The sequence below is a fragment of the Pelophylax lessonae genome, assembly GCF_965119305.1.
Source record: "Pelophylax lessonae genome assembly, chromosome: 4".
NCBI classification, from domain to species: Eukaryota; Metazoa; Chordata; class Amphibia; order Anura; family Ranidae; genus Pelophylax; species Pelophylax lessonae.
Genome location: NC_138771.1, coordinates 279,324,076 through 279,345,339, shown reverse-complemented (window position 1 = coordinate 279,345,339; position 21,264 = coordinate 279,324,076). Strand labels below are relative to the sequence as shown.

The following is a 21,264-nucleotide window of genomic DNA, read 5'->3' as shown; positions in this document are numbered from 1 at the left end:
AACAATGTATGAAAAGTTTCCTGCTCTCTTTATATTGCTTCCTTTGTGTGAAATCCCTGGTATTCCTGCCAGTCCCTCTGCTTTCCTATTACAAACTGGCATGAGAGCATAGGGTGGTTAGTTGGTTTTGTTTTTTGTCGGTTGTGCCAATACATACAGTTGAATACAACTATCTCTAGCTATATCACAACCTGGATAAATGTGAAACATCAGACATAAGTGGCAACCTTTCTGGTGCATTCTTTGCAAATCTTCCAATTTATCAGCACTGAGGCAACCCCTTGTCATTATATTTCCTGCACCCTGACACAAGTCATGGACAAAAAGGAATTAAAGTCAAAAAACACTTCTGTCCATAATGTTTTTTTAACATTTATCCATTATCCGCTGTGGTCACTTACCCATTTTAACCTTTCCATTTTATATCCACTTAAAAGGAAAACACCTGTTTCGTTTTCACAAACTGCAAGCAGGCTAGCTCTTTACTGCAGAAGAGGCATGCAATGTCTCCTCTGCAATAAAGTACACTTACCTGCCTGCCCACTGTCTCCAGTTTGTAAACTGAGCGGCAGATGGGCAGGAGTGAAAGCATCCCAATCCTGCCATTGAAGCCTGCCTAAGACCAGCAGCAAGCTGAAGTTAGGGTGAGGGACAGAAACCGTTGAAGCAAAGGCAAGTTTAGCTCCACTTAAAGGAAATAACACACAGAAAAACCAAAAGTGTCCCTCTCAAAAATTGGTTCTCTCTATCTTGATTAGATCTAGTAGCCCTTTTTCTTGAAGGCAACAGACATCTTTGCATGAAATGCTATAGCTCTAAATAGACTCAAAGTGCAACCAGATTTTAAAAAATAAAGTTAAATTGTACTTCTAAAAAGTACTTCATACAACACTCAAACTGAGAGGGAGCAGCACTGTAAAGCTGGCCACAAACCAGAAGAATTGTGTCTGACATGTTTGAATTTGGAATGTTCATTCGCAGTTTAAATGGTTAGTAGGGTCAAATTGACAATTTTTGACCATGGTGGGGAGCAAAAATTTTCTTGTTTCTTATCGAGACAAAAAACGAAATCGTGAATGTGATTTTCATTTTGAAAAAAAATGTTGTATATTGTAATGCACATGTGCTATGTATGAACAACTTGTTAAATATGTATGGGATTCCATTCAACAGGTCTGGGTGATCTTTAAAGTATAAGTGAACCCTCACATTGTAAAACTTTTTTTTTTTTTATTTCTAAACAATGTTTTTACTTAAGTGATCACAGAATCTCTGTTCTCTGCTGCATAAAGAGCCAAAAAAGGTGGATAAAGAGCAGTACATCGATCCCCCAGTAAAAGGCTGTTCAGTGTGATATATTTGCATACGTCTGACCACTGAAGAACAGACCAGCTGTTTTACCAGCACAGCCAGGAACGGACCATATTGGGAGGGATATGCTTCCATGCCTAGAATGGTCAGTTTGAAATAGGAAAGCAGGGGAACTGGCCAGATCACCAGGTATTTTACACAAAGGAAGACGTACAAAGAACAGACACACAACACAAGTTTAATACAAGTGCCTGGTACAACAGGCACATATCAGGAATAAGAAATGTAGTAACATTCTTTAAGGGCTATCCAACAAAATTAGTTGACTCAGTGATGACATGGTCAAAAAGTATTATGCCAAACACAAGATCATGCTAACTGGAGAGGGGGGGGGGGGCAGAGACTTCAGTATGTTGCTTTTTCACGGTTCAGTCATCATCTACTGTACACCATGCTGTACTGCTTTGGCTGCAGTAAAGAAAAGTACATGGGTAGGACCTAGATACTGTGACTGGATTAAAATAAGGTAAAATAATTATGGATACAACATTTTAAGTGTTTGGCTACACTTGTGACTTAAGGTATACTTCTTTAAATGAGCAGAAAAAAAAAAAAAAAAAAACAGTACACAGAAGGAGGTGAGGGCGTCATCAGCATCAGGACCACATGTAGTTTTAAAATCACTTTAAAAATATCAGGTGTTTAGGCACTTTGGATCATATCAAAATCCTGAAATCAAAACATTTGGGCTTTTAAAAACAGCAATGCAATCTTGGCATTGGAAGAGCAAATCGCAAAGAATACATGCACCTATAATACAGAATTAGCATTATTTGACCTTAAACCTTCCCGAGTCACACTAAATCCTTCATAATCTGAATATTATGTCTATGATATTATAAACATGTCTAAGACCTTGCTAAGTCCACAACAAAGCATGTGATATTAGGCTAGAAACTACTTAACATGGTTTCTCACATGACTTCAGAGCGTTGTTCGTGCTATCAGAATCATCACTTTGAAATAACAGTCAAATTAATGAGGCAAATTGCATATTTTGCACAATTTAAGCAAATTAATGAAGTGCACTACATTATTACTAGCCATAATTTAAGCGGTAAAACAGTTAAAATATTTAAAAAAAAAAAAAATCTCTTGACCTTTCACAACCCCTTAGCACACCCTACGATTTCCAGCAGAAAGAATCTGCAGATTCCTGTGGCTAGAATGACAGGTGCATGCAAATAGATGTGGATGCCCAGCTCATGCGATGCAAGTCAGGCTATCGGAAGCCAAAACTATTCTTGACTGTCTGCACAGCCAGCATTAGCCTGCAGTGCAATCACACATTGAGATTCTTGCTGCTGAAAATCACAGGGTGTGTGTGTGCAAAATTGCAAATCCAGAATTAATGTGCTGTTATTCTCTCAAAAGTTTTGTAACCTTGGGTTGGCATATTCTCCCAGCCCCTCTCTTGGAATCAGCTATAACACACTATAAGTGGTTGTGGAAAACAAAGCTTCTAAATACAATTTTTTGCAGATATCTTCAGGCCGGTCACGTAACTCCCAGCCGCTCTTCTAGTCTGATCTAGGGCTACAGCATGAGGAGCCGAGATCTCCCGCTGACATCAGCCAGGAGGTCACGTAACCGCTGTAGTCCTTAGATCAGGGCTTGACAAATTTGTTTGGAATCTAGGAGCCAGCTAAAAAAGTTAGGAGCCAGTTTTATTTTTTTTTTAACAAAGCTTTATTTTCAATGACGAAAATAACCGATCTTAAATTTAAACAGTGCAGCAAGGTTGGGGCGATAGGAGATCCAGTGACCAAGAGTAACATATGCCACGTTAGGCCCCTTTCATACGGGCGCCTACGCTAAGCAGAATCCGCATGCTCAGTGGGGATCTCTCTGCTGATCCACGCTGAGCAGGCGGATGACAGGTCCTGTCCGCTCTGCTATGCAGACACAGCCCATTCTCCTCTATGGGGCAATCAGATGGAAACGGACCGTCTGTTTCCATCCAATCAGATTTACTGGACAGATGGTAAATAGAACCACCATCCGTCTGTTTTTGGCGGACAGGATCGGATGGCGGCGGCTTGCCACTCCATAGAGACTGAAGGGTCCGATCAGGTCCGCCTGAAAAACTGACAGGCGGACCTGATCAGAAAGCCAGTGTGAAAGGGGCCATCGGCTGTGTGGCATGGCAGGGCAGGGAGATGAAAAATATATATATATTTTTTCTTCCATAAAAGATACTTATTGTGAATAAGGGATTTTAATGCAAAACAAAAGATCAACACATTGCAAGGAGATTACAAAATGCAATTTTTAAAGTAAGGCCCCTTTCACACGGTCCGCATTCCGTTGTGGACCGTGCTCTGCTCAGCGGGGATCGATCCGCCGATCCCCGCTGAGCCGGCGGATGACAGCTCCGTTTCCGCACGCAGTGCGGAGAGGGAGGTGTCAGAGCCCCGCTGCTCTCTATGGGGAATCAGATGAGAGCAGACCGCCTGTCCGCTCTCATCCGATCCGATCCCCAGGACGGATGGAAAATAGGGTTTCCATCCGTCCAGATTTCACGGACAGGATCGGATGCGGATGGCAGCGGACATGTCACCGCTGACATCCGCTGCTCCATAGGGCTGAATGGGGCATCCGATCAGATCCGCCTAAAAAACTGACAGGCGGATCTAATTGGAACGCCCGTGTGTTCTGCTAACACTCTTTTGCAGAAGTGCATAAATATGTAGAACACATTATCCTTGAACTTCCAGGAGAGAGCGGTGTAAAATGGGATTTAAAGAGGAAGTAAACCCTCCTCTGACACTTTTACCTATAGGTAAGCCTATATTAGGTAAGTATTTCATAATGAGATGGCAAAGCGACAGGACATCTCCTGCAGTGCACCCCAGGCGCCAGGTCGCTAATTCTAGTCGCAAATGCGACCTGGAGCCCGGGGATTGTCAAACCCTGCCTTAGATAAAGGCGGAGAGCGGCCGGGAGTCAAGTGACTGGCCTGAAGTCATCTGCAAAAAATGGTATTTAGAAGCTGCGTCTTCCACATACACTTGCATAGTATAGCTGGATATAGCTGAATACAAGAGGGGGTCTGGGAGTAATTTTTTTAAAATGTTTAAATCAATACTTCTAGCGGCAGGAGGGGAGGGGCAACACACACACCAGACAGGCAGAGAGGGGGACAGAGCGGATGACACAAACTTAGGAACTCAAACCATGCATTTCGAGGCACCCCACTGACTAGTGACAATCTCGTCAAAATAGGTGGGAAAAGGAAACACCTTTATCGCCTTGGAAGGTCTGTGGGTACCAAACTGTGCTGACGCAGCACTAGTTGTGTCCTCCATTTTTAAAGTTTCCCGCACTGAGAATCAATGCCTCCACAAGCGCCTTTTCTTGCGCAGATGACGTGGAAGAGGACTCATCCTTACTATCAGAACATTCAACGTGTTTGGACACTAACCCCGCGGGGTTACGCGCATTCGTAGCTGCCATGTCAGCCTCAGAATCTGAGGACGCAGAGGAGACAGGAGAGAGGTGAGAGCGGGGAGACGCTTCTTTCACTGTCTTTTCTGAAGGGCCAAATCCAATTTTGACACCAGCAACTGCAGGACTGCTGTCATGGCCACCAGGGCAGACATAGAAAAGTGGAAGGTCCCGCAGCCTCAAAGAGGCTCTATGGAGGAACCTGGGACTACTAGAGTTAAAAAAAAAAAAAAAACCACAACACTTTCTTCTCACCACCACTATTTGTGGCACTGCAGATCAACGCACTGCTACAGCAGGAGGGATCGCATATACCCCCAGAGACTCACCACACCGCAAACAGGGAGAGACAGCAGCGCCAGGCAGCCCTCTTTACACCGTTCAGAAAGAAAGTACGAATGACCGTGTCACTGCTACAGGCTCCCCTGCGCTGCACCGCTCCAGTGGCTACAAGAACATGGCCGCCGACGATAGACTTCTATAGGGACCTACACAAACATGGCCGCCAAGCTCCAATAGGATCTCTGTATTCAGGCGTTTTTTAGAAGGAGTTGAGGTGAGCGCCCAATCACAGGGGGTGCACGGTTGTGGCTATCTACTGTGACACTCTGGTCACACATCTTTGGGAGCACAGAGCACTTTCTATTATTGTTTGGACTGCATTTTTAGCACGTTTATCTATCATTTTACACTGGACTCTTTATATCTTTTTACACTTTTGTATATGAATAATATTATACATCATATTTATTGGGACTATTTGGCACTTTAATACTGTATACTACACACAGATTTTATATTTGTAGTGTTATTTATAATTATAGATTTGCGAGGCACTGTTTATTTAAGTTATTCACACGAGTATGAGAAGTGGAGTGTCTGCAGCAGATCACCTATTCATCTAGGACCTCAAGGTTGCTTGCAGGATTTATACCTTTAACATAATTTCCTTCGGATGTTTAGGCCTGGGACACAGGGAAGACAGTACAATGTATTCATTCAAATGAAAATCAGACAACCTATGGAAGGAACGACGGACAGAGGCGAAGAAGAAGACTTGAAAACGTCTTCTAGGATGAAACGTTAGGTCACGGCGTGCTGACGTCATCTCCTGAAGCGTTCCAATTGAGCAGATGTGCCTAGTCGTCCAGCCGGCGGCTTTACATGTGTTTTTTTGCTTTATGAAATGTGAGTGTTATTTCTTTTAATGCATTAAAGTTGTTACGATTTTACACTATTGGCGCCTTTCCTTTCATATCTGGGACTTGCTCATGCTGTCTATCTGGTGGGATTGCGATCTGGCCTGATTTCTGGTTTATGGAGGATGACCCGACTTCTTATCCGGTTTCACCATCATCTATGCTGAGCGTTGGTGGGAGGCATACAGTTGGACCCCTTGACATCCCAAGTGATTTCATATCCTGGTTCGGTAAGGGGCTCAAGTTGTCGGTGGTGGTGGCTTTGTATTTCTTGTAGGATTACATTCTCTACCCTTCTATTGGTTATCTGAGTTCGGTAAGGGGCTCATAAATCGGTGGTGGATTACTTCTATCCTGCTATCCTCTCTCTGTCACCAAGCATTGGGAAGAGTCTGTGTGCTGGTGCATGAATATACCTTTATATATAGTATCTCTGGTAAGCAGCTTCACAATTGGTGATGGGTACACTTTTCTTTTGATTACATAACCTGGTGCACTTTTAGGGTGTATAAGTTACAATTTGTTGAGGGTATTATGCTATGGCGTCCTTTTTTTCCTCATGACTCCATGCCATCTAATCCCGTGAGGTATCCTGGGACATCTTCAATCAAGTTGTGTTGGATATAATACCCTGCATGCATTCATTCTCTATTTGGTAAGCGCATTACCTAAGGGAGTCTGATTCATCTTTGTGCTGACCCAATCAATTCCACATCATTTTTGGATTTTCCTAGAGACTATTTAATCACTTCACTTACATTTTATTATCAGTACTTGGAAATCTGATATTCAATATTTTTTGGACATTTAGTTGTTCTTTAAAAACTAAGCGTGACTTATTATATACATATATACAGAGGAGAAGAACCACCTTATCCTTGTGCAGTACCAGGTAAGGTGGACAGGATAACACCGCCAGTTCCAACACTTGCGCGCAGAGGTGATAGCCAGTAAAAAGGCCACCTTCTGGGACACCGTAAGCAGGGGAATCTCTCCAATATTTTCAAAGGGAGGCTTCTGTAGAGCTAAAGGAACCAAATTAGGATACCACGGCGGCAGGCATCGGAGCCCGCGCTGAAGGAACAAATGTTAAACACCCTGAGGAAAGGTACGCACCAAGGAGTGTATGGCCAAGTGTCATTGGAAGAAGACTGCCAAAGCAGACACCTGTCCCTTGATTGTACTCGAGACCAATTTCTGTTCAACCCCTCCGTTGAAGGAAGGTCAAGGTCAAGCAAGCGAGCATGAACCCCAAGAGACTCACACCACGCAACGTACGTCTTCCACATATGATGGGAGATCTTCCTAGAATTCGATTTCTTGATTTCAACAGGGTAGGAATCATCGACTCAGATAAACCCATATCCTTCAGCAACTGGCGTTCAACAGTCAAGCTGTCAAAGCCAGCGACTGTAAAGCAGGATGGAAGATCCGTCCTTGGGACAGCAGATCCTCCCTTCCCTGACCAGAATTCCTTCTGCCTCGATCCTGTGTACAAGTTTGGGCAGAAGCTTGAGGGGGAAGGCTGAAAACAGACGATACTGACCCCACGGGGCCATCTGCGCATCTGTGGCATCTGGCAGAGGACCCCTTGACCGAGCCACAAAACTCTGCACCTTTCTATTGAGCCGAAACGCCAGCAGATCCACCTCGGGGGTGCCCTACTGGAGATAGCTGATGAATTCCCTCCGGATGAATGGACCAGACCCCGTGGTCAAACGCCTGCCGACTGAGGTAATCCGCCTGCCAATTTCCCACCCCGGGAATGTGTACGGCTGAGAGGGCTAGAACGAACAGCTCTGCGCACCTTAGAATGGCAGCTACCTCCAGAGCCACCAGGACACTGCTTATGCCCCTTGGTGATTGACATAAGCCGCGGCCGTGGCATTGTCCGATTAAATGCGCACTGGACAACTCTGAAGGCAATCTGTTCAATGATCCAGACATACACCGATCGCTCAAAGTTCCAAGACACTGATCGGGAGTCTGGACTCTTCCAGCATCCAGAACCCCTGAGCAGAATACATGCAGAGGACGCCTCCCCAGCCGAACAGGCTGACAACCGTGTAGACCACTGTCAAATAAAAGGGAGGAAGGATTTTCCCAGTCAAAGCGCCAGAGAACGAAGCCACCGTATCAGGGACTCTTCCGTGCCCTGACTCAGCCGGATCGGATAGTCCAGAGACTGCAGAGTGTTGTCCCATTTGGTCAGAGTTTCCCTTTGCAGGGACCTCGTATGGAACTGTGTAAACTGAACCAAACTGAACCGCCTCGAAGGTATACACCATCAGGCCCAGCACCAGCATGCAAGTCTGGAGGGATGACCATTTGTTGGACAGGAGGCGAAATTGCAGCCTGCAATGTCTGGAGTTTGTCCAGAGGAAGGAGCACTCTGGGTAAAGCAGAGTCCAGAGTCAGGCCCAGATAGTCCAGCTTTGTGATCAGGGGGAGACTCCGCTAGCAGAGGGGAGATCATCCAAGTAGCCCAGTACCTCAAACCCATGTTGGCGTAGCAAAGCTAGCACCAGGGCTAACACTTTTGTGAAAACCCAAGGAGCAGATCCGAGACCAAAGGGTAACGTCACAAACTGATAATGCTGAAAATGCTCCTGTCCCACAAAAGCAGAGAAAACACTGGTGACTGGCACATACTGGAATGTGAAGGTAGGCATCCTGGATATCGATAGAGGCGAGGAAATCCCTCTGACTCAGGGATGCCACCACCATTCAAATAGACTATTCTGAACTTCTGTACCTGCACAAAGCAGTTTAGCGACTTGAGGTTGAGGATCAGACGCACTTTGCCTTCTTTCCTGGGAACTGTGAACAGGTTTGAGTAAAAACCCTAAAAACGTTCTGAGGTCAAAACAAGGACAATCACCCCTTTAAGGAACAGGTCTTGTACCGTCCCAAAAGGCCCTGTAAGCGGTCTGGGGACAGGCGCAAGTTGGAAGGAAAAAAACCTTGCCAGGGTACAAGAGCGAAACTATCTTTTAGCCGGATCGAATGACTAAGGACCCACTTGTCTTGCAGCCGGGAAGTCCACGGGTCCGGAAACCAGCAAAGACGCCCCCCCCCCACCCCTGATATGGGTGAGGGCCCATCTGCAGAAGGAGCCTTGTCCCTGGGTCTGAAGAAGTCCGATCTTCGCTTGCCAGACCAGGTTTGTTTGGATCCTCCAGAAGAGGCTTCGAGCCCTTGTCAGTCAACCCTGAGGGACGAAAAAACTTCTTTTGAGCTGAGAAGAAGGCCTGTGTCTATGACGAGGTTCCTTGTCCTTATCCTGTGAAAGACAAGTACTCTTCCCCCCTGTGAGACCTTTAATGTCATCCAGGGTAGCTCCAAACAGGTGATCTCCTTAAAAAGAAAATCAGCCAAGGCCTTTTTTGAAGTCGGATTCGCAGACCAGCAATTGAGCCAAAAGGAAACATTGAAGGACCACTGCTAAAACAGAGGCGAGCAATTAAGGGATCTAAATCCAAAGAGGCATCAGAGATAAACAACAGCCCCTGCACCAGCTGGTCTGCCAGCTTAGCAAATGCAGTGGGGAGCTGTTCTCCATCCAGGTCACAGTGTAGGAGCTTAGCCCACACAGTCAGAGCTTGCGACACTAGGGCAATGGTAAATACTGGCCTCATTGCCAAACCGGCCAGTGTGTACATTGTGCGGGCCACAGCCTCCGCCTTCCAGTCAGCAGGATCCTTAAAGGCCGGGACTCTTCAAATGAAATCATGGATACCTTGTTTAATCTGGAAACTGGAGGGTCCACCAATGGTGGCACAGTTCACTTCTTAACCACTTAAGCCCTGGAAGATTTTACCCCCTTCCTGACCAGGGACTATTTTGCAATTCGGCACTGTGTGATTTTAATGGACAACTGCACGGTCGTGCGATGCTGTACCTAAACTAATTTGACATCCTTTTTTTCCCCACAAACAGAGCTTTCTTTTGGTGGTATTTGATCACCTGTGCAATTTTTTGATCATGCGCTATAAACAAAAAAAAGCACCAATTTTGCAAAAATAATATTTTTCACATTTTTTTTTTTTATATGAAATTTCCAACTGGTCAATACCCCCCTGCAGTGATCACTCCCAACTCAGTTTGGTAGCATAGCAGTAAGTGTACAAGAAAAAACCCCAAAGAGGGACGGGGGCGGCGACTGTCGGAGGACTCAGAGAAAGGAATTTTACAGGTAAGATTTTACAAAAATTCAGTTTTCTCTTACGTCCTCCGACAGTCGCCGCCACCTCCAAGTCATCACTATTGGGATGTCCCAAAGCAGTGTAGACATAAGGGTGGGAGACGCAACCGTAGAAAAGGCAACGCAGTAACCACATGAGAAAAAGGAACCTTACACGCACAGTAAGAGAACCTTCTGGGCAACAGAAAAAAAAAAAAAGGCTCAACAGGAGCAACAGCCCAGGAAAGCAAATAACCCAGGAGATAAAACAACCCCAACAGCCAGGGACCCACAACAAAACGAGGGTCCCTAATGGCACTGCCGCACTGAGAACTTTGCGGCCCAAGGAAGCATCAGCTGATGCCAGAACATCCACCTTATAGAATTTGGAAAAGGTGTGCACCGACGACCAAGTCGCAGCCTTGCACACCTGGGCCACCGAGGCACGATGCCAATAGGCCCGGGACGCACTCAAAGATCTGGTTGAGTGCACCTTAACAGGGAAGGGTGGAACCCGTTCCTTCAAAGCATAAGCCTGTTTAATGGGGTGTCTGATCCATTTGGCAATGGTCGCTGCAGACGCAGCCATGTCCTTCCGAGGTCCCTCAGGAAGGACAAAGAGGGAATCCGTCTTCCGAAAGGACTCCGTAGACGACAGGTAAACCCTGATCGCCCTGACATCATCCAAGGAATGCAAAGCAACCTCCTTAGGATGCTTAGGCTTCGTACAAAGCGAAGGCAGGACAATGTCCTCATTAAGGTGGAACTCAGAGACCACCTTAGGAAGAAAAGCCGAATGTGGTCGCAAGACCACCTTATCCTTGTGAATTACCAAGTAAGGAGAGTGGCAAGACAACGCCGCCAGTTCTGATACTCTGCGAGCTGAAGTGATCGCCACTAAAAAGGCAGCCTTCTTAGACAGCAGAGGCAACGATATCTCCCGGATGTTTTCAAAGGGAGCACGCTGTAACACGGACAGAACCAAGTTCAAGTCCCATGGAGATAAAGGCTCCCTCCTGGGAGGAGCCAAATGTCGCACACCTTGAATGAAGGTGCGGATTAATGAATGAGACGCCACAGGGCGTGGGAAAAGAATAGCCAGATACCTGGCCCTTTATCGTGGCCAGCGCCAGGCGCTGGTCCACCCCAGACTGGAGGAAAGCCAACACTCTCGACACCGAGTAGGAGCGAGGGGAGAACACCCTGGACTCACACAAGGCAAATTTTTTCTATTTCAACTCCTTTCATTATAGGTTTTATAGGTTTTAACTGACTTCGAGAAGTAGTCAAAGCTAGTTTGGCTTATTTCTCCTATGGATCACAGGAGTGCAGCTCATTTGCACTCCTGTGTCTTGTCTTCAGCAAACAGCGGGGTGAAGCCGGCTGACGCCAGAGCCGTTTAAGGCTCGGGCAAGATCGCGACAAAATGAGCCATCCTCTCCCACCCCTTCACAGTCCCGTGCTCCAGTGAGTGAGGGGGGGGGGGGGGGGGGTTGCGGTGGGCAGAGCAGACAACAGTGACCGACAGTCCGTGTAATTGCTCGGTTCTCAGTTTTGGAACTGGCAGGGGACAGCTGCAACATCCACCTAGGCAAATAGGATTCTGAAAACACAAACCTCATCCTTATTTTCACTAGATAGGGCCATAGACTAAAGCTGGCCATAGATGAGCAGAATGAAGAAAAAAAAAAAAAAAAAACGGACCCAATTCCCCAATCCCCACATTCGAAGTGGAAAAAGGAATCTGCCCGACTGCATCTTTGTATTCTGATAGCAGGAAAACTTAGCCGCCTTTAGAATACACAGATCAGCACTGCAGGCACAGGTGGATGTACAGAAGCTCAATGGTAGGTCAACTTCTGTTCAACCGGTGGCCGTGCATGGATCGAAATTCGGCCAGTCACTACTGAACTGGCAGAATTACAATCCACGTAAGAATAAATCACAGCATTGGTCCACGCTGGAAGCCTGTCGCTGTTCCTCGGGATTAGGACAGACAATTATTTCTGTACTTAAGTCATTGGGCACAGACTGGAATTTGAAAAACACTAAAGGCATCTGGGACCGCATCCAAGAATCAATACAACATATCTGATACTTGCAGTCTCACAAAGGACAAACAGGGATCTGCTGTTTAATAGACGGCCTTTAAACTTTGGACCTTACAATCTTATCGTGACCAGTAGGCATTCAACCAACGGCCAAGATTATGTTGCCGTAATGTTACTGTAAAAAGAAACCTACATGAAGCAGCAACTTCAATGCAGTAGCAAATGCAGCTCTGCAATACTGAAGAGAACTTAGGCAGCTAAAACATTTAAGCCCTCTGTGTACACAGTGCATCCGAAAGTATTTATAGTGCTTCATTTTTTCCACATTTTGTTATGTTACAGCCTTATTCCAAAATGGATTAAACTAATTAATTTCCCTCAAAATTCTACAAACATACCCCATAATGACAATATGAAAGAAGCTTGTTTGAAATCTATGCAAATTTATTAAAATAAAAACAAATAAAAATCACATGTACATTCACAGCCTTTGCCATGACACTCAAAATTGAGCTCGGGTGCATGCTGTTTTCACTAATCATCCTTGAGATGAGTTTCTAAAACTTGGGAGTCCACCTGTGGTAAATTCAGTTGACTGGACATGATTTGGAAAGGCACACACCTGTCTATTTAAGGTCCCACAGTTAATAGTACATCCAAAGAAAAAACAGTCTCCTGTGCTCAATAGGTATGTGGTGAGTGAAAGTAGATGTTCAATGGTCTTTTGTTGGTATCACTTGTGGTCTTGCTGCCCCCTCAGGACCAAGGGTATCCAAACCATACTAAAAAGTTCTGTAGCATTGAAGTCCCAATGAGGACAGTGGCTGCCATCATTTGTAAATGGATGACGTTTGGAACGGGCAGCCGGCCAAACTGAGCGATCAGGGGTGAAGGGCCTTAGTCAGGAAGGGGAACAAGAACCTGATGGTTACTCTGACAGCGCTTCAGCATTTCTCTGTGGAGAGAGGGAAAACCTCCAGAACCACCATCACTGTGGCAGTAAACCAATCACACCTGTATGGTAGAGTGGCCAGACAAAAGCCACTCCTCAGTACAAATAAGTAAAATGACAGCCTGCCTTGAGTTTGCCAAAAGCCACCTGAAGGACATTCAGACCACAAGAAACAAAATTCTCTAGTCTGATAAAAGATTGAAATCATTGGCCTGCACGGTAAACATGTCTGGAGGAAACCAAGAACCACTCATCACCTAGCCAATACCATACTAACCGTGAAGCACGGTGTTGTCAGCCTTATGCTGTGGACAGGTTTTTCAGCGGCAGGAAGATAAGTCTGGATCAAAGGAAAGATGAATGCAACAATGTAGAGAGACATCCTTAATGAAAAACTGCTCCGGAGCGCTCTGGACCTCAGACTGGGGTGAAGGTTCATTTTCAAACAGGACAATAACTTAAGGATACAGCAAAGATAACAAAGGAGTGGCTCTACAGGACATGTCTGAATGTCCTCACTCTGAAACAGCTCCTTTATCTTCAGGAAGGTATAGTCTTGCTTGGGGGAGTCCAGATTTGGACTGCTGGAAATGGTCGCAGCAGAAGCAGCCAGCCCCTTGCATGGTCCATCCATGAGGACAAATAGGGAGTCTGATTTCCTAAGAGACTCCGTAGCTGCCAGATACACCCTTATTGCCCAAACCATATCCAGGAAATGCAAGGCAACTTCCTTATGATTCTTCGGCTTGGGACACAGGGATGGCAACACAATGTCTTCATTCAGATGAAAGTCAGAGACAACCTTCGGAAGGAACGACAGGCATGGATGCAGAACCACCAGGTAAGGTGAACGACAAGACAACGCCGCCAGTTCAGACACCCTGCGAGCCAAAGTAATGGCCGCCAAAAAGGCCATCTTCTGAGAAAATGTAAGCAGGGGAATCTCCCAAATATTTTCAAAGGGAGGCTTCTGGAGAGCTGACAACTTCAAATTGAGGTCCCACTGCAGCAATTAAGGTCCCACGGCTGCAATGGAGACCGCACTGAAGGAACCAAGTGTCCCATGCCCTGGAGAAAAGTACGCACTATGGAGTGTGTGGCTAACGGGTGTCTGAAGAAAAAAAAGTCAAGGCCGAGACCTGGCCCTTAATGGTACTCAAGGCCAGGTGCTGCAAAACTCCTTGGAGGAAAGCCAAGATCCGAGCCACCAAAAAGAACGAGGGTGAACCCGGAGGAGTTCACACTATGCAATATAAGTCTTCCAAGTACGATGGTAAATCTTCCTAGAAGTAGCTTTTCTAGCTTTTAGCAGCATAGGAATCACAGAGTCAGACAACCCTCTATCCTTTAGCACATGGCTTTCAACAGCCAAGCTGTAAAAGCCAGCAACTAAAGCAGGATGGAAGATTGGCCCCTGCGACAACAGGTCTTCCCTGAGAGGAAATCTCCAAGGAGCATCGGCGACCAGCTGTACCAGATCGGTGCACCAAGGCTAGCGAGGCCAGTCTGGAGCCACTATGATGATGGGAATCCCTTCTGCATCGATACTGCGTAATAGTCTTGGTAGAAGCTGGAGAGGAGGAAAGGCGTAAATCAGACGATACTGACTCCAAGGAGCCACTAAAGCGCCTGTAGAGGATCCAGACACCGTGGCACAAACCTCTGAACCTTTTTGTTGAAGCGAGAGGCTAGCAGATCCACCTTTGGTGTACCCGACCGGAGACACAACTGACAAAACGCCTCCACATAAAGAGACCATTCTCCCTGGTCTAGCACCTGTAGACTGAGATAATCCACTTGACGATTTTCCACCCTTGGAATGTGCACAGCAGAGAGGGCTGGAACTAATCTTTCTCCTAACCTTAGAATGCCAGCTACTCAGCTACTTCCTGAGCCGCCAGGACACTTCTTGTGCTCCCTTGGTGATCGACATGGGCCACAGCCGTGGCATTGTCCGATTTAATCTACACGGGACTCCCCTGGAGACAACTTTCCAATGATCCAGTCTGATCGCTCATAGGTCCAGTACATTGATTGGATGTCTGGACTCTGAGACCAGACCCCCCTGAGCACAATCTGCGCCGAGGACGCCTCCCCACACAGACAGATGCATGCAAGTCCGAAGAGACAACCGTCCGCTGGTCAAAGGCCGAATTGCCTCCTGCAACTTTTGAAGTTTCTCCAGAGGAAGAAACACTCTTGCTGAGGACGAGTCAAGAGTCAGACCCAGACAGACTAGGCTTGTGGATGGAACCAGGGAAGACTTCTGAAGATTCAGAATCCAACCAAACTCCCTCAGCGTTTGCAGAGTAATCTCCAAGTTGTCCGACAAGGCGGACGAAGACTCCACTCGTCAAAACAGATCGCTCAGCTACCCCAGTACTGCGATCCTCCACTGACACAGTAATGGTAGAAGCGTAGCCAAAACTTTCTGAAGACCCGAGGAGCCTTAACAAATCTTGAACCGCCCCACAGGGATCCTTTAGGCGATCTGGGGATAAGTGCAGGTTGGAAGGGAAGAACCTTTATCTTGTAGCCGGAGCCAATGACATTGTGAACCCACTTGTCCTGGATCAGGGGAGGTCCATGGATCCGGAAAGCAAAGACGTACCCCACCACCCCAGATACGGGTGAGGGCGCCCCTTCATGCGGAGGAATTTTTTGTCCACAGGTCTGGCAGCACCTGCGTGTGATTTGCCCAACCAAGACTTTTTGGAACCCCCAGCGGAGGCTAGAAAGGGTCTCCAGACAATGGATCCAAACCCTGAGGGACGAAAAAGACGCTTGTGAGACGAAAAAGAGGGTCCCCGTCTAAGACAGGACTCTTAACCTTTGGAAGCCTGAGGAAGAACAGTACTCTCTCCCCGTTAGGCCCTTGAAGAGGTCAACCAAGGAAGCTCCAAACAGGTGATCCTCCACGAATTGAAACACAGATAAGGCCTTCTTAGAAGCCTGGTCCGCAGACCAGCATTTCAGCCAGATAGCGCATCACAGGACCACTGCTGAGACAGTCTAGAAAGCAGGGGAATGGCATCCAAAAAGGGGTCACAGAAACTGCAGCCCTTGGACCAACTGATCCGACAGCTCAACCAAGACAGGAGGGAGCTGCTTCTCCTCCAGATCCCGGCGTAAAAGCTTAACGAGACCAGGGCAATAGTAGTTACCGGCCTAATCACCGAACCAGCCACATATGACAGGCCAGATCCTCCGCCCTCTTATTAGCTGGACCTGTTAAGGCCGGGGACTCCAAATTTGCCCTGGAAACAAGTAACCCTGTGGTAACCCTCCTCAAACGCAGTCAATCCTGTTAAAACATCTGCTCCCCCAGCCCAACAACCACTGCAGGTATCCCAGAGGACATCCCTGTCCTAGTCACCAACCCCCCAGGGTGGCAGGGAACCCTTCACAACCACCTCGTTTTGCCCCAGTAAAACCTGGTCAGCAGCAACTTCAACCAACCCCCCCTTAAGAGCACGTGGCAACAGCCATAGTGACCAAAATTTTAGAGGGGCTGGGGGAGAGGATGGGAACCCAGGGGTCTGACCATCCCAGGGAGGGGTCCACGTCAACCTCAAAACCCTCCAGGGGTAGGGGGACAGCTACTTACCACACCAGGAACAGTGTGGGCGCCACTCCAGACAGGACACTGCTCCATCATAATGTGGGTGCTTTGGGCCAGGAGGAAACGCAACTCAGGTCGAAGCCAGTTCGTATGCGTGTTTAACCCGGAGGCCAGCCGCCGTCCAGTGGGGCTAGGTTGCGGCCGACCTAGTGAGGAGCTACAGTCTGCATACACTCGCCGGACTGGGGGGAGCCTAAGGATCTATATTATCCAGGTTGTCTCCAAGTCCAGCACTTGATTGTAGTTCTCACAGGAACAAAATAATAAAAAGGAAAAAATTCCATGTAAAAAGAAAAATTTACCACGACCAGAGATCCCAGCAAGGAACTAGGTCCCTTCTCCTGGCAGAAAAAAAACTGAATACCTATAACAGGAAGTGGGAGTATACCCCCATGGATTGTCCCATAGGCGTGTTAAAGCTTTTTCTCTGCCTAGTGTCCTCCTGTGGGATGTAATAATAAATTTAATCCATTTTGGAAAAAGGCTGCAACATAAAATGTGGAAAAAAAATTAAGCGCTGTGAATACTTTCCGGATGCACTGAAAATTGAGGATATGGTCATATCAGTGACACAGTTACAGACTGAGCCTGAGTTCACACAGGCGATGCAGGAAACGGCGCGATTCTAGTGCGGGTTCCTGCATCACATCTCACTCGCAGGCAGTTCACACTGCCCTCTGCAAATCACTGCGGGTGTCAATACAAACTAATTGACACCCCCAGATCCGTTCGCAGATCGCAGTGCGAACTGTGAACCAAGACAGGAATCGGATTACATGGGTGTGAACACCCATGTGATCTGATTCCAGTGCAGGGGGGAAAAAAAGGTTCTTGCACCTTTTGTGTGAATCCAATGCGAGTTTAGCCATATAACCATATGGCTGAATTTGCATTGCACAGACAGATATCTCATGTGATCTGCACAGAAATGCAGTTTGAATCATACGCGATGTCTGACAGGTGTGAACCCAGGCTTAGTCTAGCTTATAAAAAAAAAAAAAACCCCAGACACAAATCTGTGCATTTGTAAAATGCAACATGTTACACAAAGGTGAATGTATCCTTTAAAACAAGAAGTGACCAATGTTTGGCTCCCCTGGCAGAACTGCCTATAGGCCTCTGTCGCATCCTGTGCACAGCTCTACGACCAAAAAACAATGGTGCCGAAGTGACAAAAGGGAACACAGACAAAGTGATTTTAATATTTTCAAATGTAAGGCTCCAAAAAAAAAGGGGGGAAAAAAAACTCTGCAAGCATTGATACTTTCATCCACTTCTGCACTATTCCAAGTACTAGAATATGGCTGACTATATTTATAATTTTAAGGTTATTTTTGTTCATACAATGCCAAAAAAGTCCACAGGTTTGTAAATATGGGAAGTTTAAACTATAAAACACAGCTAATGCCTTGACTGCCAATTCCTTAACAGGTCACAAAAATCACCTAAAAACGGTCATAGCTGTAACTGGGTAAAGGACCCTTACCACCATACATAATACATCCTTAGGATACATTAACAAATTTAGGTCAGTTTTTCAACGAAGGCAGCCTAAACGATCTATTACACAAGATCTGAGGAAAGAACAAGAGTGGTTATTACAAGGGTATGTTTTCCTGCAACACAGGAAAATGAGTAAAGAAAAAAAAAAAAAAAATGTATTACTTCAAAATGGGAAACCTCACTTACAATAAACTGGAAAGCCCAAAATGTTACATGGAAATTATAAATATACATACCAGCTTTCCCGATCTGCACTGCTAATTTAGTAAGTTTGCCTTGCAAAACAGATTTTTCTTTCTTTGGCAAATTTGCTTTCTTTTTGTCTTCTCCATCGCCACCATCTTCACTCTTAAGGGGCTGCATTTCCATTGCTGCACCATCCTGAGCTTTTGCTGCAGACAAAATAATAATAATCATAAACCCATATCAATAGAACTACACCAAGACAACAGTGCTCAACATTTTAAGTCTGGTTTCCAAAGTGTCACGGGCTCTAAAAATGTTATCATTTGTTCGTTCCAGATATAGCGCACCACAATAGACAATATTTTGTTACCAAGGGTTGTGGTATGCTGCAATGCATGCCAAGTCTGGGGCGTTTTCCACAGTGCATTGGGGTGTAACTTATCAATTGCACCACAACATACAGGTGGTCTAAGTGCCGGTTCACACTCATGCGATCACAGACATTGCATATGATTAGCAGCACACTGCTCCTAAAATCACATGCAATGTCTGTGCAGTGCAAATTCAGCCATACAGTTTGTATGGCTGAATTCGCACCGCAATGAACTCGCACAGGACCCTTTTTTTGGTCCGCAGCAGAATCGGATCGCATGATGGGTCACACCAGTGCGATCCGATTCATGTGCGAACTGTCAGCTTGCACTGCGATATGCGATCTGAGCTGGGGGTGTCGTTAACTTTGAATTGACACCCCCAGCGTATCTCATATGGAAGTGTGAACTGCCTGTGCTGCGGATGCGATGCGGGAACACGCAGTAGATAAGCAGTGTTCCCGCATCGCACTAATGTGAACCGGGACTTATGTGAGCTGCTGTGCTTGTGTTACCACAATGAAAGACAGTCCTGGTGTTGAGCACTAGGATGACCGCATTTATAGCAGTTTCCTTGCCTCCGATACGTGAATGAAAATTTAGCTCACCTGTTGTATTTATGTTAAAAGTATAGTTATTTAACGCACACTTTTTTCTTTTAAATTCAAAAACGAACATGAATTTTGTTTTTATTGAACACCGGTATAATGCAACTCAAAAGGAGGATTCGTTGTTAAAAAAAAAAAAAAAATACCTTTGTTTCGATTTTCAACTGTGCCGTCTTGCTTTTTGCCTGAAAATAAACAAACATACGAGTTTAGATTACCATATAAATTGGAGAAGGTACAGATAACATCTATGAGACGCATAATGCAGGTAAATGAAGGACCTTCTTTCAGAACAAAATGTTCCAATGTGGCAAATATTTCTTCAGTAACCATATATAACAAAGATGCCAAAGGCCAGTTGGTAAAACCAATCATGATTGGACCCATTTTTTATTTTTAAAGTTTGTGTTTCAAAATTGTTTTACATCCAGAGATTGCCAGAGCTATTGCTCTGGGTCAGTCAAACAGCAAAGCAGACACCATTTTCTTTTCAGCTTTGTCTGAGTCATGTAAAACTAATTGCGGTTTTGAGGTTTAGGGTAGGTTCACACATGCGGCTCGCAGAGCTGTGTTTTGTGCGGGCATGGCAGCTAATTCATCTGAATGGGCTGCTGTTCCTCCTGAAAAGCAGGGATAAGGTCCCTGCAGTATTTTAGAAATCAAAGCTTACACAACCACAAGTGCAGTTCAGATTTCCAGCAGGTTTTTCTGTGCAGGTGGTTGTGGCTGCGGGAACAGATGTGGACCCACGCTGGGAACCACCCACACAGATGTAAACATAGCCTTAAAAAGGAACTTTGTCTGGTAATTAAAGATCTGCAAGCAGGCAGGTTTTATTTATTTTTTTGCAGAAGACATTACCTAGGGAATTCAATAAATCCATCACTTCTCTGGAGGTAGGTCCCTTTAAAATAACCTATGCCTAATTTAGGCAAGCTTTTGCACCAGTTTCTGTATCAGTACAGACCCATGCAGCAGATTGAGGTTATTCTCACTTCCGCCACTTTAAGAACCTGTCGCTAAGGCTGTGACAGATCCTTAAAGTGATTGTAAAGGCTCACTTTTTTTTCTATTAAAAATGGATTTTTGTAAAATCTTACCGTAAAATCCTTTTCTCTTAAGCTCATTGACAGAGGTAGTCCTCCTTGATTAATATCAACTAGGGTTATACTGCCCTCTACAGGAGTAGGACTAGACAGGAAAGAAAACATTCTGGCCACACCCTAGGGGCAGTCCCAGAGGGTATATTCTCACTTCCTGCTACAGCAAATCAGTTATGTCACAAAGCAGTGTTTAGAGAATTTAACCCAACCCAACTCAAAAACAGAGGGGCGGGTACTACGTCTGTCAATGAGCTTAAGAGAAAAGGATTTTACGGTAAGATTTTACAAAAATCCATTTTTCTCTGTCGCTCATTGACAGACTTAGTCCTCCTTGATTAATATCAACTCGGGACGTCCCAAAGCAGTGCCACAAATGAGGGGTGGGAAAATGGAAATCAAAATCCAATCTAGAAGGCCCAACCGGTGCCAACTAGAAGTTTTAAAGGCTCATCAATCACACGATGAGACTCAACTGAAATTCCAACGGAAAAAAACCCTCGAGGTAGACCACCGGTCTCCTCAAATTGCGGCCTGCAAAACCTTGCGGCCAAATGAGGCATCCACCGATGCCATCACATCAACTTTATAAAATTTTTTAAAGGTATGAACCGACGACCAGGTAGCTGCCTTGCACACCTGGACCACTGACGCCTGATGGCGGTAGGCCC

At 45.8% G+C, this 21,264-nt stretch overlaps 1 protein-coding gene across 4 annotated transcripts in view; it reads right to left on the bottom strand.

Moving 5' to 3' along the window:
• ATP2B1 (ATPase plasma membrane Ca2+ transporting 1) overlaps positions 1-21,264 on the bottom strand; it is a 369,470-nt gene that overhangs the window by 171,333 nt on the left and 176,873 nt on the right. For all 4 annotated transcript variants that reach the window (XM_082254546.1, XM_082254548.1, XM_082254545.1 and 1 more), the window contains exons 7-8: positions 19,640-19,678; positions 18,565-18,720 (exon numbers count right to left, since the gene is read on the bottom strand). In XM_082254546.1, coding sequence (XP_082110672.1) covers positions 18,565-18,720; positions 19,640-19,678 — 195 coding nt within the window. The remainder of the gene's footprint in view (positions 1-18,564; positions 18,721-19,639; positions 19,679-21,264) is intronic.